This window comes from Monocercomonoides exilis (assembly GCF_001643675.1).
Source record: "Monocercomonoides exilis strain PA203 chromosome Unknown scaffold11-1913109, whole genome shotgun sequence".
NCBI classification, from domain to species: domain Eukaryota; phylum Preaxostyla; order Oxymonadida; family Polymastigidae; genus Monocercomonoides; species Monocercomonoides exilis.
Window position 1 is genome coordinate 494888 of NW_027150556.1, and position 14950 is coordinate 509837.

A 14950-nucleotide genomic window follows, 5' to 3' on the forward strand; every position below is an offset into this window, starting at 1 on the left:
ATTTCCAAATTCCCTTGAGCTTTGCCAAAAAATAGTATTTTCATTGCTTGATTCCTTCTTGTCATTGCTTGTCAGTACATATGCAGCTTTGCTTTTACTGTTGAATGGAGAAGAACTCGTAAATATACAAAAGCGATCGCCTCTTAGAGCATCGTAGCAAACGATACTGCCCACACTTTTATTAGCTTGCGTTGCTTTGCTGATTTTGTTATCATTGCCATTTTGCTGCTCTGTTAATTGATAACTCCATTGAATTGCTTGCTTGTATGAATATGCACTCGTTTTCAGATAAGCAGAAAAAGGATTCACAAGTGAGCTCCAGTTAAGCAGCGGCAGAATGCATCTGAAGGAAGTGATGGCTGGCACTCGATTTAAAGTTATGCGCACTGGAGAAAAAGTGTTTTCCATGAGGCAGTTGTCTTCTTCCTCAGCTTCTTCAATAACTTCCCCAATGTGCATTGAATGCTCTGTGTCAAAATAAGATTGTTCGCATTGATTCTTTGCAAAAGATTTGGAATTTTTGGAAATGGCAAACGGCTTATCTTGAAAAGGTTCTGTGAATGGCAATGATTCAAAGACAGACACAGCTCCTTGCTCCAAGTCTGGTGCAGAAGCAAGAAGCCCACTTGTCATTTCTTCTCTGTTTTGCATAGCTTCTTCTTTGCTATCGAAATTTTCATTCACAATCAATTCAGAACTGATTCCGTTGTCTGAACTCTCTGCAGAAAATTGATCTGTAATCTTCCCTTGTGATTCAAATAGTTCACTTTCTCCAGAACGTTCCTTTCCATCCGTTCCACTTTTTGTTCTCTTTTCTTTTGAGCCTTCATTTTCTTCATCACTTTTCTGTTTTGATTTGCGCAATGTTTTCCTTTCGAAAGCTTGTCGAGAAAGCAAACTCATTTGCAGAGGAAGATGAGTGAAAAACGTGAATTGTGAATTAAACAGCTTTGCTCTGTCTTCCACTGAAAGCTCCGCAGCTTCTTCTTCTTTCCTCTGTTCTCTTTCTCTTTCTCTCTTTTTCCACTCCATCAGAGTGTCCAGCACTGCCATTGGTTCTTCCATTGATTGAATTGCCTTCAAATTGCTTGAATTTGCACTGTTGAAATTGCCAGCTGAATTTGAATTTTGCAGTGTACTTGCACAAAATGAAGGGCACACATCAGCCAACAGCTCAAAAATCTCAACGGCCGTCTCTCGCTCAATCAAAGACTCGTCAAATGCGATCTGAGTGAGAGGGCGCGAATGTGGATGAAATGGAGTCTTTGAATACAACGAAAAAGAGGTACTGGATTGTTTGAATGAGGGAATTGAATTATTAATGGACGTTTTCAGAATTGAAGGGAGAGAAGAGGAAGAGGAAGGAGCAGATGATGAATCATTACCGGAATGAAAAGCTGATTGTGGAATGACAACAATTGGTGAATGCTCTACGAAGGATTTTGAAATGTTACTTGAAGGAGTTGACGAAGAAGAGGAAGAAGCAGAATTTAACTCAATATTTATCTGCTGAGAAAGTGGGAAATAAGGCATTAACACAGGAATTAAACGGTTTGAGTGGAAAGAAGGGATCCATCGAGTAACAAGACATGGGTGATTCGGGTTAGATCTGTGTTTTGAGTGAGACTTGTCAAAAAGCGTCCTCAAATGCGTTGCAATAACAATCATTTGGTCTTCTTTGTTGTTTGTCAACGTGTTTGAACCAGCTGACTCTTCCATTTGAGAAGACACTGGAGTTGAATGGAAAAGATAAACTGCATTAGACCATTTTTGACGAACACTAACATGCTTCATCTTATTTTGTGTGCTCTCGCTTTGACTTTGTCTTTTTGCAGGATATGCAAATGATAAATCTCTGGCTTTGAATTGGACAGAAATGGCACTTCTCTTCTCCTGTGCTTTGTATTCCTCATTTTTTGTTGTTTCTTCTTTTGAATAACTTTTTGAAGAATTATTGTTTGAATCCAAAATACCCTCATTTCTTAATGTGCTTCCTCCAATAAGCTTCAGAAGCTTCGTTTCCACACTTTGTGCAAGGAGATCATCAGCATTCTGATTACTCTGCGAGCTGAGTGATGATGAAGGGGCAGACTTATTGAACCATTGATACATCACATTGTGTTTAATGTTTGTTGAATAAAACGGTTTGTTTCGAGATGTCATGCTACCTATGCAGTTGTCTTTGCTTGCGTCATCTTCATCTTCTTCATATTCAATCATTTCATTCAAGTCTGTGACTGATATTCCAGATTTTCTGTAGTCAGCATTTCTTTGTCCTGATATCATCTTTTGATTCATCATGTTTTCATTGTACTGATTTGCTTCATTCACAACCACCAGATAAAAACGATGTTGGTTGAGAATTGCAAGTGCACGGAGCATCGACTCGTATTGCTCATTCATTGAGCAAAGATAGCTTCTTAAAAGAGACCGAAAGCAGACCGGGCAGCCAAGAAAGTGCAGGAAAGAGGAAGGAGAGGAGAAGAAAGAGTAGAGGTATTGCTCATTCCAGTTCATCAGCACAGCAAAAGGCGATTGAACAGAAGAAATATTTGACTCATTTGTGTCTGATTTAACAGAAGAGATCGAAGAAGCAGTTGAAGATGAGGCTGTTGGCCCAACATATACAGAGTGTTGAGATGGAGCAAAAAGCGAAGTGAAAAACTGTGAAAGCCTTGCTTTTGTTGATTTGCTGTCTTTTTCTGCTGATTCTCTGATTTTGTTACGAGTTGGCGTCTGATCAGCAGCAATTCTTTCATCAAGCACTTTGAAAGGCTCAAAGGTAATAAATCTAACTCCGCTGCTTTCAAATGAATAATAGCCAGCTTCCCTTGAATTCAGCGACAAAACATCGCAATTCTTAGCAAAATTACGTGCAGATGTTTTGTGCTGGTTGTGGAAAAGTGCAAAGAACGGATGCTTCTCGTCTTCAATCCCGCTCATGAATTCCTTCAGAAACAGAATCACAAGCGCTCTGTTTTCCATCACAAATCGGAGATCAAAGAGGCTTTTAACAGTCGAACTCTTTGGCCTAACTTTTTCGTCTTCTTGAATGGTTTCGTCTTCTTCATCACTTTCCCTTTCATTATTATCTATCAAATCAAATTCAGAATCGACTAACTTTCGACTTTGTCTTCTTTCATCATCTTCTTTTTTTCCGTCTTTTCTTTCGTATCCTTCAACTTCCACATCAATTTCTTCAGTTGATCCTTTTTCCAACAATACTAATTGATAGTTATTTCTGTTTGCAGAGTTATTCAAAGCTTCTTTTTCTGAAGAAGATGCTTCTGGTTGTTCTGTCGGTGCATACACATCATGCAGCATTGCCATACTGATATTTCTGGTGGTGCTTTCATCAGCTTCAACAGAAGCATTTTCACCAGTTGGATTAAAGCCAGTTAATAACATTTCCGATGAATGCGAAAGCGAGGTTGAAACTTCACTCGTTGATAAGGGGGTTGGATAAGAAGAAGAAGAAGATAATGATGATGAAGTAGATTGAGAAATAAGATTGATTGGACTTTGCGAAGGAAGAGGAGAAGCAGCCAGCAAAGGAAGAGAAACAACAGGAGAAGAAGAGAAAGAACGGGGAAGACGAATGGATGAGCGAGCAGCGGAAGGTGTCATTGAAGACTGGGAAGATGGAAGTCGATTAGCTCCACTCGAAAGAATGGTGGCTGTGACTGAAGAAGAAACCGATTCAAATGGAGAAGGAGACGGAGCAGTGAAAGAAGAAGAAGAAGATTTTGACTTTTCTTCCAAATTTGTTATCTCTTCGATAGATGACTTTTTTATTGGTTGTGAATCTGCATACAGAGGCAATGGCTTTTCTTCATTGTCACTTAGCATTTCAGGTGAAACTTCACTTGTATGTTCCTTTTGTGTCTCTTTTTGACAATTTTGTTCTTTTTTTGCTTCTTCTTCATCCGATATGCCTTTTAATTCTGTTTGGGAAGAATAGTTTGAATCGCCCTTTTTGAGATAATCAGCTGAATGATCGCTTTTCAGCAACTCGTTCAACGCATCCAATTCCATTGTCTTGCTCGTGAGATGCATCGGAAGCTTCGTGTAAATGACAGAGCGAGTTGATTTGCGCAAAGAAGAAGGCCTTAAAGCAGCCAAAGCAGAAGACGCTGCAAGCAAATTAAGATTTGACGGATCGTTGCTTTGGAAACGATGGATGTGTCCAGGAAGAGACAGAAATATCGAGTAAGGAAATGAAAGGAGCATAGCTTCAATATCTTTTTCATTGGGAGATTTTGAAGAGGTATCTGACAAAGAAGATGTTACCAAAGCAAGTTTCTGTTGTTCTGAGTTATTATTTATTTCATCACAGGTAAGCTTTTGTTCCTCTTGTGTATTCAATGAAGTATTTCTGAAAGACCAAATGAACAGCGAAGACATCGCATTCTTCACAGCTGAGTGAACAGGAAGAAGTGAAGGATAAGACAAAGATAGCTCTTCAAAGACAACATTCAACTTGTTTTGGGGCACATTCATTAAAAGCGAGTCTGCAGAAGAATCTGATTTAGAAATTGAAGCTGTTGAATCAAATAATGCGTTTTGTTGATAGTTCACTTCTGTTTCACTATCTTCAATTTTGCCATCTTTCTTTTTGTTGGTGCTCTTTTCCTTCTCCTGCTTTTCCTTCCATCTGAACTCGAGCTCATCTAAATGCGCTTGACAAATGGATAATAAGGTTGATTGTAATTCTTTGTTTTGCTTAAAATGGGATAATGTTGATGGATGGCGGAAGAATGATGATAAGTCAGTGTAGTGTGCATGCATGAAAAGCTGCTGCACAAAGATTACAGTGTCAAGTCGAGGCAGAATCGAAGAAGGAACAGGAGATGATGAAGGAGAAGGAGAAGGAGAAGATGTAGTTGCATCTTTCTTAAACAAATCAGAGAAAATAGAACGATCATTTTTCTTTTCCGGCTGTTTTGATGCTTTTTGTTTAGCGCTTGAAGGATCAAAATATTCTTCTCCACTGAAATTATCTGTTAGCTCCAAAGCAGAAGTCAATTGGCTGAGTGGAATTAGTTTTTGCGAAGGGAAAAGAAGCATCGAAGAGGAAGACGCAGAGGAAGAGGCAGAAGTAGAAAAATCAGAAGAAGTCGGAGAAGATTCTGAAAAAGCACCTGCTTGTAAAAGAGATTGGGGTTGGTGGCAGATTACATTAAGCTGCTTTCGAAACAGCGAAAGACTCAAAGAATTGAAGCAAATGTGATAATCATCCTTCAGAACAGCTGGTGTTGTGAGGAGCAGACTTTTCCGATTTAATATTTTGCTTTCATTTGAAGCAATTTCTTCTTCCCTTTGCGATTGAAGCTCTTCTTCCTCCTTTTTCAGTCTTTCGTTTCCTGATTGGATGAGATAATCCTCTTGTTTAATGTCTTTGTTCCAATTCCCAGATGCATCTTCTCTGTTCATGTCTTTTCCTTCTTCGAAATAATATCCATTTTCATCAACTTCAGTGCGAGATTCATTGTTCTGCTCTTTTCTCTCTTTTTCTATTCCTTCTTCAATTCGAGTGCCAATCGTTGACTCCTCTCCAAAAAAGAAATCGTCAATCGACGGAGGGGCAGACATCAGCTCTGACTGCTCAGATTGCGAAATAATGAAACGCATCTTTTCGGAAGATGAGGCTGCGTCTGTTTCCGTCTGAGTATCTCCAATGTCTTCAAGATCGCTTGCCAATATTGATCTATCCGCATATTCTGATTGAGCTGACATTTCACGAGCATTTTGATTGGAAGATTTCCCTTCCGAGAGAATTAATGAAAGGGGATCATCACACGCTTCTTGCATGGAATCGATGCTGACTGTATGAAAAGTACTTTTTGAATCATTCGTTTCAGTTTTGGCTTTTTGAATTGATGATTTTTGACTGTTTGCTTCTTTGTTGTTATTCAGAAGTGCTTGAGAAGATAAACAAGTTTGAATCAAAAGTATATCTGAATTTTGCGCTTCGCTTTCCATTAGATCCCCATTTTCTGTTTTCTTTCCCTCTTCTTTTACTTCCATTCCTTTCAACTGCGTTTCATCAACTTCAAACGAATCAGTTGGATTCAGATAATTAGCCTTCATATTTGGAACCTTTCCGTCGCTTTTAACTTCAACAACATCCTGACTTGGATTATGCACCCACATTCCGTTTCTCTTCAGATCTGCAAAATTCGGATGGCAAAACACTGCAAAGTCCAGCGGAAGAGAAGACAGCTGAATGATTGGCTCAGCTTTGAACGAACGGAGCTGGCGATGAATAGAGCGCTTATCAGCTGAAATGAAGGGTTTTACCGAATCGGCATGTTCTTCTTGAGATGCTAACGATGAATCAACATTTTTTGTGTTATCAGTTGTTGAAAATGAACTTGATTTTGCAAATGTACTTTGCTCATCTATTTGATAGTTTCCATTAATCATTTTTTTATCATTATTCATCAAATGTTCTGAATTCACACATGTTCCATCTGTTTTTCTCTCTGAATCCTTTCTCTTAACTTTTTCACAATCTTTGATAGCTTCATTCTCTGCCTTTTGTTCTTTTCCTTTGCTGTCATTTCCGTTTTTAGCTTTTCCGTTTTCTTTCTCTGGCGCTTCAATCTCTTTATGTCTGGCTAAAGATAATTCTGAAAGCAATCCTCCTTTTCGCATCATTCTGTGTTTTCCTGCTCCCAATGCCCTGCATTTCTCTGCAGTAAACAGAGGAAGAATTGAAAGAGAATAAAGAACGGCAGTTGAATAAGCAGAAAATAGAGTGGAAAGACAGATTGTGTTCACAAAAGAGCTGAAAGGAGTGATTGGCGAAGAAAGTGGAGGATGGATATTTGAACGAGATGGATAAGATGACTGGCCATATAATACCTTCGAAATCCAAATATTCTTATTCAATTGTGACGAAGTGAGCAAAGAAGATAGAATAAATAGAGGGATTAGCACGCTGGAAGACTCAGGAATGTTTTGGTTGGCATTCTTTGAAGGCAAAGAAAAAAGCTGATTCGATAATAGCAATGTCAAACATTCCTTGTGGCATTTTTCATTGCTTTCATCTGAATTACCATCGCTGCTTTTCATTCCATTTGCTTTTAATTCTAATTTTCTGTATTCGTCAATGAAACGATTGATTTGCTCTGAAACAGGAGTTGTCAAAAGCAACGACTTCAAGGAATCTTTGAGAGAAGGAGAAAAACGAGATAAATGAAGACGAGGATTTTTCAATAGATTCCGAGAGAAATTTTCTGAGGACGAGGAAGATGCTGCTGAAGGAATTGAATTTTGAGAAACAGAAAGGGCATCATTTGCTTCTAATGAAGCAGAGCCACTCTGTTGAGGAATTGACAATTTCAAATCGTGGGAAAGAAGGAAAATAGGGCACAAAGATTTCTCAATTGCTCGTTTTTGTGCTGAATTAAACAAGTGACTTAAAACGTCTTGTAATTTTGTTGGTTTTTTGTTTCTTTCTATGTCAGCTTTAATTGAAGATAGTTGACTACATTTGTATGTGTGGTGTTTACGAGACTTAAGGGAGTTTGGATTTTTAGTTCGCAAGCAGCCATTTTCATTTGCCTTGTTCGCAACTCTGTTTGAATTGCTGATATGGATATTTTCTGAGTCTTCATATTTTTGCTTTTGATAAAGCTGAGGATAATTCTTTTCCTGCTTCTGAATCATTTCATCTGGTTGCACAGATCGTGAAATTGGAATGCAACACAACGATTTTCTATGAGACGATGATAAATTTGATTCACAGGAGGTGAAAAGATGATTGTATGTAATTTCAGAAGGATCAACATCTGTATAGAAAGATATTTCTGGAATCATTTGTGCATCATTTGAAGCAATTCCATTTGTATGTTCTGCTTCTTCATTCTGTTTGGCATCTTTCAGAATATCTTTTACAGAAATAAGATATTGCGGATAGATGTATTTTTCCGTATTGTCATTTCCCCGACCTTGTTGTTTATTCATTAATGTTGTTTCCACCTCTGGCTTCCAACTGAAATCGAAGAGTAAACGAATACTGCTTTGGTTGCTGCGATCCTTTTCCAATTGCTTTCTCATTCTTTTCTTGGCTTTCAGCAAAGAACTGTTGAAAGACTGAAGATATCGGTTTAATTCAGTGAATCCAGAAATCTCAAGAATTGACGGATTGTCCGTGGCTGTGATGAGTGGGGCATCCAACGATGATTCATGTTGCTTTTGATAATTCACAATACTTGAAGCTAATGCTGAACCCGATGAATTGCTTTGCCTTTTATTGGAGAATATTTGAGACATTTCAGAAAATTGCATGGGACGAGGAAAAGAAAGTGGAAGCGAAGGAAAATACAATGGAAACAGCTGCTTGTCAGCCAAATTTGTTCGAGCAGCACGCGAATTTTGTTTATCCTTTTGAATTCCAACTTTTGATGTTGTTTCAAAATCCTTCGCTTTTATTGCTGCAGAATTCGAATCAGTTTTGTTTGATGATATTTGCTCTGAAGTCAATTGAGTGCTCTCCTTTTCATTGTTATGTTCTTTCTTTTTATTTGAATCAGAAGATGATTGCGAGAACGCAGCCCCTGTTGTGGCCGAAGCAAATGGAGAATCAAAAGCTGAGGAAGCATCTTTTCTTTGATCTGAATCTATTGACTGAGCTGTTGATGTGCCACTTTCGATCGGTAAGTCTTTTCTTTCTGATATTTTTGATGATGTTCTTGCGTCTTTGGTTTTCTCTTCTTTTCCAACACCATCTGCTTTCTCTGTTTTTTCATGCTTCTTTCCATTGAAATCTGACTTTTCAACGCTGAAGCATGTGCTTTCAACAACGTTTTCTTTGTTTCCAATCGATGGAATAATCTTGTTTGTTGTTGTTCTTTCACTTTCTATTTCCTCCTCCTCCTCCTCTTCTTCTTCTTCTTCTTCTTCCACTTCATTTGTTTCTTCTTCGTTTTCATCTGTTAAATCCTCAAAAAGTGCCCAATCATCGTTTTCTTCGTTTTCCTTCTCAGCATTTGTTTCTTCTTTCCTTCTCATTTCTTCCTCATCTTGCTCCATTTCGTTGATAAAACGTTCTCTTTTGATTTCTTTCAAGATTGTTTTGTATTCCTCGCCAAACATGCCATACGCTAAAGCAAGTTCTTCTTCCTCTTTGTATTTGAAGCTGGTTGTATATTTTCCATCTTCAACTCTTTCCCTTTCTTTTGCCTCTTCTTCGTTTTCTCCAAATAAATCATCTTCTTCCTCTTCATCCCATTCATCCGTTCCGATTCTCGATTTGTGCTTCAGAAGTTGGACTCTTTTCCTTTGAAGCGATGATAAATTAAAAGAAGAAGTAGAAAAAGGAAGAAAAATTGAAGAAAAGGTTTGGAGCGATGCAGAAGAACTGGCTGAAGATGGAAAAGGAAAGTTTGCAAAAGATTGAAGAGAGCTTTTCTTTGAAAAGGTGCTATTTTCAATATCTGCTCTTTCTTCATAAGGGTTCTGAATCTCGCCTGAGTTTGGAGAAATCATTGCCTTCAGCATTTGCAGCACCATCGAAGAATACAAAAATGGTGGCTGAATAACTGGATGATCCGAAAAGGCATCCAAACAGGAATCATTCCGCATATTCTGCCAGGAGTGTGTCCAAATCGATTGGATTCGGTTTATTTCATCGTATTCTCCGAATAAACTTGCGATGCGTGAAGCTTCAAATTGGTTGGACTCGCCACAAAGGATAAACTGAAGAGAAGGAACGTTCAAAGCATTCTTTGAAATTATAGGCAAATTTTGAGCTGATTGAATATTAGTCTTTTTTGAGACAAGATTTACTGTTTGCTCATATGGCGATGATTTGGAACTTGATGGCTCTTGTGAAATAGAATTTGTATATTGCAATTGAAGCTCTTCTGATGATGATAAGGAAGAAGACACAGATTCTGCTGGAGCGAATGAAAGCGTCTGAGCTGTCAAAATATTTCTTTTTTGTAGTTTTATTGATGAAGAAGCTCTCGTTTTCGCATTCTTTTGCGCAATTTGAGTTTCTTCTTCAACTTCTTTCTGTTTCTCAATGAGCTTTTTTGCATCTTTATTTCTGAGGAAGTTAACAGAAGAAGTGCTGGAAATATCAACTCTGAACAAAACATCTGTGATGATGGAATGGATAAACTTCTTCAGAGAATGTGGAGAACACTCCAACAATGGCACACTTGAAAAGGAAGAGAACGAAGAAGAAGAAGAAGAAGAAGAATTCAAATGAGACGCATCCGCTTTTGCTTGTGCAGTTTTCGCCAAATTTTCAACAAACAAATAAAAACTGCTAATCCACCTGCATTCATCCAGTGAATAAAGCTCCTTTGCATATCGCAGAAGAAGCAATGAATCAGTCAGCGATGGCTTCACAGAAGAGCGGAAGCCTGTTTGTTGAGGGAGATAACATGAATCATTTATAGAAGAATAAAAAGTAGACGATGAATCATTAGAGAATGAATCAAAAGATTGAGTCTGCTGAAAGATGGAAGAAAGAGGGAAATGTGGGTCAACTGGAGAGTCAGATGAAGAAATGCTTGAAGAATATCTGCTTTTAAAAGAGGAGGAAGAGGAGGAGGAAGAAGAAGAACCTAATGAATTTTGAGGGAAAACAGAGGACAAAGAAATTGTATATGAAGGAGATAGAAGGAGAATTGGATTGATATGCAACTGAGTCAAAATGGAGGAGAATAAATTGGATGAGAACATGCTGCGATGGGCATTTGAAGGCAAATGAGAAGAAGAAGAAACAGAAGAAGAAGAAGATGATGATGATGTTGCATATCTATGTGATAAATATGTTGAAGAAGAATATGAAGAATTTGCAGATTCATCCAATGAAGAAGCAGAAGTGCTTCTGAATGAACCAAAAGATGAATAATGCTGCTGATTGCCTGAATATAAAGACATTTCACCATCAACATCAGCATTTGCATATGGATCATACAACTGCACATATCTCTTTCTTCTTTTTCTTCTCTTTCTTCTCTTTCTCATTTTCTGATCAATGTCATTTTTAACATTTTCACAAATATTCGATTCACTTGATAATAACAGATCTTCTGTCTGTCCCAAATACGAATGAAAACCTGTATGAGAATTCGAATGAAAGAGACGATTATGATTAGATAGTAGAAAATTATTTGAATAATCACCTTCAAAACTATCAAGCTTCAATTCTTCTTCTTCTTCTTTCTGAGCATCAGACAAAAGCATCAAGAGAGAAGGATGCACAATCTCCTTCGCAACGGCATCTCGCTCAGCTGGCTCCATTTCATCCCACATTGTGCTGTCACCTTCAATCCAATTGAATCCGCTTGTTAAGCTGGCTTCGCCATTCACAGATGTGTAAGATGCTCCTCTTGACGAATATGAGCTGCTTCGCTGGCTGAAATGATAGTTCGATTTTGATTCTGAATCGCTTTCATTTCCATCAAAACTGTTCTTTTCCTGCTTTTCTTTCAAACAATTCTCGTTTTCATTCGAAGATACGCTTCTATCACCTCTAACACTTTTTGTTGAGCTGTCATCAATAGGAAAATACGGTGTGCTTCCCAAAGACTCAACCATCATCGGAGATGGAACATACGCAGACGGTGGAGCAAAAGGTGTTGAATGAATTTCCTCTTTTCTCGAAGATAAAACAGATGAAGATGCTGATTGAGGAGAAAGTGAACGGCGGTTGGTCAAATGGTGCTGGATGATGGATGTGGCAGAAGAGCGCAGAAGACACGTGCGAAGAGAAGAAGAAAGAGAATGTGGCGTGTTTCCAGATGAAAGAAGCGTCTGTGTGAGTACTGGGCGATGCTTTTCTTGTGAGGCAAAAGAGGAAGATGAGGAAGATGAAGAGGAAGATGAAGAAGTTTGCTTTGACTCAATTGTGGCTGGAGTTGAAATTGGAGAAGACGATGAATACATCATCTTGTCGCTTTGTTCCAGTGTTGGAGACTGCGCCAAGTCAAAATCCAAAGAAGGAGCTTCTGCTCTTGATGAGAAATTGCTTTCTTTCTCTGTTTCTTCCATCGCTTCTTCAGTTTCATATTGTCTTCTATGAAACAAAAGATTGTTCTCTTCCTTATTTGTTATTTCTTTCCTTTCAACTGCTTTTTTCTCATCTCCATTTTGTGCATTCTGCTGCCCAGAGTCGCTCAAGCAAAAAGGGTTGTGTGTTTGCTGGAACAGCACCAGCTGATCTGGGTGTATCAGAAGCGGAGGGAAAAACAGATCTTCGTAAGTGACAGTCAGGAAAGGGAGAGAAAGAGGAGAAGACACATGGAGCTCGTCATACTCAGCAAGAGACGAAGGAACATGTGTTTGTGACTTGTTTGTGGAAGAGGATTTGTCTGAAGCAATTTTGGAAGAAGACGAAAGCGGATCTGAATTCTGTTCGGTTGCGTGCCTGTTTTCATTGCGCTGCGCATTCATCAAATTCAACTGCTGTTTCGTAATCTTTCTTTTGCTCCCTTTCCGCTCTTTCATAATAAACTCATCCAAGTCGTCTTCTTCTTCTTCTTCCTTTTCATTCAACATCGAAGCATTCGCACTCATATCCACATTGCAATCACCTTTCCCTCCTTCATTTCCTTCATTTCCTTCATCATTCAATACACCCTTCTGTCTTTTTCTGTACCTCCATCTTCTCCTCCTCGCCCTGTTCCATGCCCTTATCTCCACATGCTGCACAGCCGTGTTTCCTCTCAGCATCGAAACCAGCCGCGCCTGTGCTATGTGAGGCAGCTGCTCAAAATAGTCCACCATTTCGCGTGTCTGCTGGAGCACATTCGATGGAATATGGAGGAATGCGTCGTTGTGTGTGAACAGCAGCGTGGAGTAATCGAAAGTGTTTCGATGAGCTGCTGGCTGATTATATGCTTCTGAAGAGAGGTCGGATCTTTGGAGATTGGAAGAATTTGAAAGCTTTGGTGGGACTTGCTTTGGTGACATGAGGCTTTTTGATGAATTCTGTGTGCCATCTGCTTGAAAAGAAGACGTGCAAAGCGGAGTGATTGGCAGCGACTGCTGAACGACTGCTTGTGATGCCTGCTGAGCAGCATTCTCTGAAGGAAGGCAGGTTTGTTCAGATTCCAATGGAGAAATGGATGTTGCTGTTGGGTCAACTGAGAAAGATTCTGAAGAACAATCGCAATTTGTTGAAGTTTTGGAGCCATCTCCAGGAAAAACTGTTTGAATCGGATTTTTCTCATCTTTTCTTTTCGTAGCCATGTGCAAATTAGTTTTGCTTTCGTTGCTTCTATCAGTTTTTAAGTTCGTAACATTTTCGTTTTCTATGACACTTTCATTTTCTTTGATTTCTTCTGCCTTTTGTGATTCTTTTCTATCTGAATGAACTGTTTTTGCGATTTCTTTTTTCAACATTTCTTTTTCTGTTTCGTCTATTTGTTCTTTTTCACTCATTTTTTCATTTCTTTCTCTCTTTCCTTCTTGTTTTCTTTGGTTCCTTTTATCTTCCTCCTCCTCCTCTTCTTCTTCTCCATCTTTGCTTGTTGTTCTTCCCAGATTCTTCATTTTCCTTGTCTGTTGAGTGTTTTCTGCGTAATCTGAACAGCAAAAAGGGAGCGAAGGCGTACCATCGAGAAAAAAAGCAGCGTATTCACTTCTGAATGACAAAGGAACAGTCGCCTTGAGCTCATTCGAGACATCTTGCGAGGAATGGAAATGGTCTGTTGAATGAAAAAGCGAAGAGGCAGATGAACTGACTGAATGTGATTGCTGTGAGTATGTTGGAAATCGTCTTGAATGCTCCTGGATAAAATTGTGTTTTGGCTTTCTGCGAATTTTTCTGTAGTGAAGCACATTGTCGCTAACCACTTTTGGTTTATTACTGCAAAAATCAACTTTGTGTGATGTGCTAACCCCAGGAGATGGTTTACTTCTTGATTCATCGGTTGGTCTCGAAAATTCATTCAGCTGCGGAGAATCAGAGACTTTCGGCGATGCCTTTGATTCAAATGATGGAGTTGTTAAAGGAGGAAAAGTTTGCAAGCGAGAAGAAACTTCATCCATTTTCTCATTTCCGATTAATCCTTCTGCTTCTTCATCCGTAACAATCTCAGAATTGAGCATAAATCCCTGTTTAATATTTATTTTAAACATGAATTGACATGAAATTAGCACAACAATGAAAGAAAGCATTCGCAAGGAAATTCAATTCCAAATATTCAATAAAAATTGCATTGATATATTCAAAATAATAATAAATAAATAAATAAATAAATAAATAAATAAATAAATAAATAAATAAATAAATAAATAAATAAATAAATAAATAAATAAATAAATAAATAAATAAATAAATAAATAAATAAATAAAATAAATGTTAAAAATAAATTTTCAAAAAATATGCTCAGTAATATATCAAACTGATTTAAGTTTTAGACATGCAACAATTTGAATTCTGAAATCAGCTATTTCACAAATGGGATTATCTTCCACAAACAAACAATCCAAAGGCAACAATTGAAGCCTTTTCATGTCATCCACATCTGAAATGCAATTTCCATTGATATTCAACGATTTCAACGAACTTAAATGCTCCGCTCCTTTTAATGAATCAATGTGATTGTTATTCCTGTTTAAATAATGATAAAAAATGAAACAGACAAATAAAATTCATACAATAGCAAGGTTTGTACAGACGGAGCTTTGAGGAAATCCAATGACTAATATAAAATTTTAGAGAAAAGTGCAATCAATCTAAAATTTCATACAGTTAGACTGTTGAAGCTTAAATCAAGAAACGACAGATTTGATAAAGCACTTAAGTCACCAATAAACGCAAGTTTATTGCAATGCAAATCCAAAGTTGTGAGCTTTTTCATAGATGAAAATATTGGGTTTAAAGTTGAGCCTATATGATCAATGCTATTATGCGCAACAACCAGATATTTGAGCTGAGACCATTCCACTTCCTTCCCAGGAACACTAATTCTTCGAAGT

General features: G+C 38.0%; 1 protein-coding gene across 1 annotated transcript; it reads right to left on the bottom strand.

Moving 5' to 3' along the window:
- Positions 1–71: 71 nt before the first annotated feature.
- Positions 72–14076, bottom strand: MONOS_10695 (uncharacterized protein; the record flags this gene model as incomplete). Its single annotated transcript, XM_067863166.1, has 2 exons — positions 72–97; positions 177–14076. The coding sequence occupies 2 exons, from the start codon at positions 14074–14076 to the stop codon at positions 72–74; spliced, it is 13926 nt and encodes a 4641-aa protein (XP_067731530.1).
- Between the last annotated feature and the right edge of the window lie 874 nt (positions 14077–14950).